The 2,842-nt window shown below is 43.1% G+C and overlaps 1 protein-coding gene across 1 annotated transcript; it reads left to right on the top strand.

Moving 5' to 3' along the window:
• Positions 1–857: 857 nt before the first annotated feature.
• PCYB_113630 (Pfs77) lies at positions 858–2,716 on the top strand (the record flags this gene model as incomplete). Its single annotated transcript, XM_004223242.1, has 1 exon — positions 858–2,716. A coding segment is annotated over one exon (1,859 nt), but the record flags the coding sequence as incomplete, so codon positions are not given.
• Positions 2,717–2,842: the final 126 nt, after the last annotated feature.

Below are 2,842 nucleotides of genomic sequence, written 5' to 3'. Positions count from 1 at the left end.
CAAAAAAATGAGTTAACTAGTTGGTCATATAGACAGGGCAAGACGCAAAAGAGTTCCCCATGTTGTCGATTCGTCTGCATGAACTTTAACACTTTAAACTCGCATGAGTATCATTTCTACACGCAAGTTGTTACTTTTTTTTTTCTTCTTCACATTGCTCGAACTTTTGTCTTTAATTTTTAAGGAAAAACCATCATTGTTTTCCTCCCCAGGTGGTGACACACCAATCAGTCGCACACTGAGGAGAAGCGCACAATTACTCAGCAGCCCAACTGATGTAGCATATTTGTAATTTTTGTCAATTATATCCCTTTTTTTGTAAAAGAAGTTGAGCTCGAGTAGCAGCTGTTAATAGGTAGGAGAACACACCCCACCTCCTTGGGTACCTCCAGCGAACTACGAACAGGTGCCCACAAGAGGGGAAAAGGCGTGAACAGGTGCATTGTGATGCCCACGAACGTGCACACAAATGGGGGAATGGCCGCCAAACGGATTAACATCTTAGAGGAGTTTACCTGACCTAGCGGAAAAAAAAAAAAGGCTTAAAAAAAGGCATAAAAAATTTTAAAGCTCTATGTTTTGTGCCACATGTGTATAAGTTCATGTCTACATGCTTGCTTCCCCTTCCCCATTGTGCTCAGATTATTGGCGCTACTCCCAACCCATTCTGCAACATTTGCCTCTTTTGTAAGATCGCTCAGAAGGTAGGTAGCACTCACATAAAGTGTCTACTTCGAGGTGCACAATTTGGGGAAATTTCCCCCTCATAATAGATGCCAAAAAATGCACACCAACGAAATGGACACTCAATTCACTTCCCCACAGACGAATCCCAATTTTCGGAAGAACGTAACATTATGGAGAGAAAACAATGCGCGCTTTTTTTTAGAGATTGCTGCAAAGAAAGGAATGACGCATCCCCGAAAAGCAATCACCAAGCGAGTGAACACGATGAGATGTACTACGAAGGAGAAACCCAGCAAGTGTACGAACAGGGTGAAGAAAGACCAGTTATAAATGTAAAAGGAGACCAGCCAGTCTTTAACATACCAGTATATCAAGACAAGTATATCAGAGACAAAATAATCGAAACGCAAAAATATGAAGTCCAAGATGTCCTACAGCCAAAACATTACACACAAGAAACTAAGCATGACGTGCCAACAGTTGAGTTGCTATTTAAAGAAAGAAAACTTAACATATCTCAAGAAAAAATGCAAGAAAAAACAGTGGAAGTTGATATGCCAATAGGATATACCCCTATATTCTCTCCCATTTGGGATGTCCGAGAAATACCTAGGGTTATACCAAAATATCAAGGAGAGCAAAAAGTAATTCAAGTTGAAGTGCCTCAAATTAAATACATAGACAATTTTGTGGAGAAAGAAATTATCGTTGATGTGAAAGAAAAAATTATTCCTAAAATTACTGAAGTGGAGAAACAGGTTGATATTGTTAAATATGAGTGGAAGGAAAAATATCAGGACGTCCCTGTTTGTAAATATGTTCCTAAGATAGATATCGAGTTGGATTGCCCACCGCCACTTATTGTGCCTTACCCGGAGGTCCACTTTCAAAATATGTCCGAGGTTGTGAACCCTAACCAGCGATCTGCAGATATCCCCCCGGAGCTACTCCTCAGGAATAGCTCCTTCTTCAAGAATGGGTATGAAAACGCAGAGGGGGAAAAGGAGGAGGAAGAGAAGAAAAAGGAGGGCTACAGCTTTCTCGGAGACCATTCCTTCCAGCACCATGGCCACCACGGTGACTATCAACGAGGCCCCTACGCGAGCACATCCAACACGCACGTGGACGCCTTGGTGAAAAAATCCATGCTGGACGTCGCACGTCTGAGCTCACAAAATTGTAAAGGCGAAACGCAGCGAAGGGTGTCCCAACCGCTATCCCAAATGGAACTCAAAAAGAAAAAAAAAAACAACAAATGGCCCTTTTGCAATTTTACCAACTGTAACGAAGTGGATGAAAAAAAAAAATATTTGGAAGAATGTGACCCTAAGACTGGCTACCCCTTATCCATGCCTAAAGACTTTGCCGCATTTTTTAAAAAAGATTTGAATACGGTTAAGAAGCAAATGGGACAGTATACAGATACCAAGTCCACCCAATCTAGTAACCTCATGGAGAAAAGTCCCGTCAATCCTACTATAGAATATCTAGGAAAAATTGACAAGCCACCAATTGATGGAGGAAAACTTGATTCTATCTCTTTCAAGTTGCATGCTATTGAAGTGCATCAGTTTATTCCTGTGCCAAGTCTTGCCAAGCCTCAATTTTTGGATCTAGTACCACCTGAACAGGTTCAGAATAATGATATATCGTCTCTTCAAAATGTGTTTGGACAAGTTCCCGAGGGATGGGTAGATCCCAACATCACCGGATTCATTGCGCCCATGATGTACGACGTGTTGCAGGGGAATATCCAGCCACAGAGTCCTTTATTTAACAAACTGAGCATGATGAAAGACGAGAGGGGAGTCTCCTACCCTTCTGTGCGTGTCGCGCGAGAGAGGGAAAACACCGATGAGAGCTACAACCGTGGTATGAGTATGCAACGCGGCGCAGCAGGGGACGACCCCCCCACAAGCGCCGATCACTACGAGCACCTGCACATGGCGAATACGCATGGGTCCACGAACAGCTTCGTCCACTACAATACCAACTCGTCGCTCAACTACACCAATGAGAATGACGAATCGTATGAAACAGTGATGAACTGAGCTGTTGCCAAGTGTGTGCCTCTTGTGTTCACAGTGATGTCGCAGGGAATGCGGCGCGCAGTTGCAGCAGCGATTCTTCCACTATTTTGGCTTACCTCCAATGA

Source organism: Plasmodium cynomolgi, chromosome 11, assembly GCF_000321355.1.
Source record: "Plasmodium cynomolgi strain B DNA, chromosome 11, whole genome shotgun sequence".
NCBI classification, from domain to species: domain Eukaryota; phylum Apicomplexa; class Aconoidasida; order Haemosporida; family Plasmodiidae; genus Plasmodium; species Plasmodium cynomolgi.
Note: the sequence above shows the minus strand (reverse complement) of the source record. Positions and strands in the feature narration are given on the sequence as shown.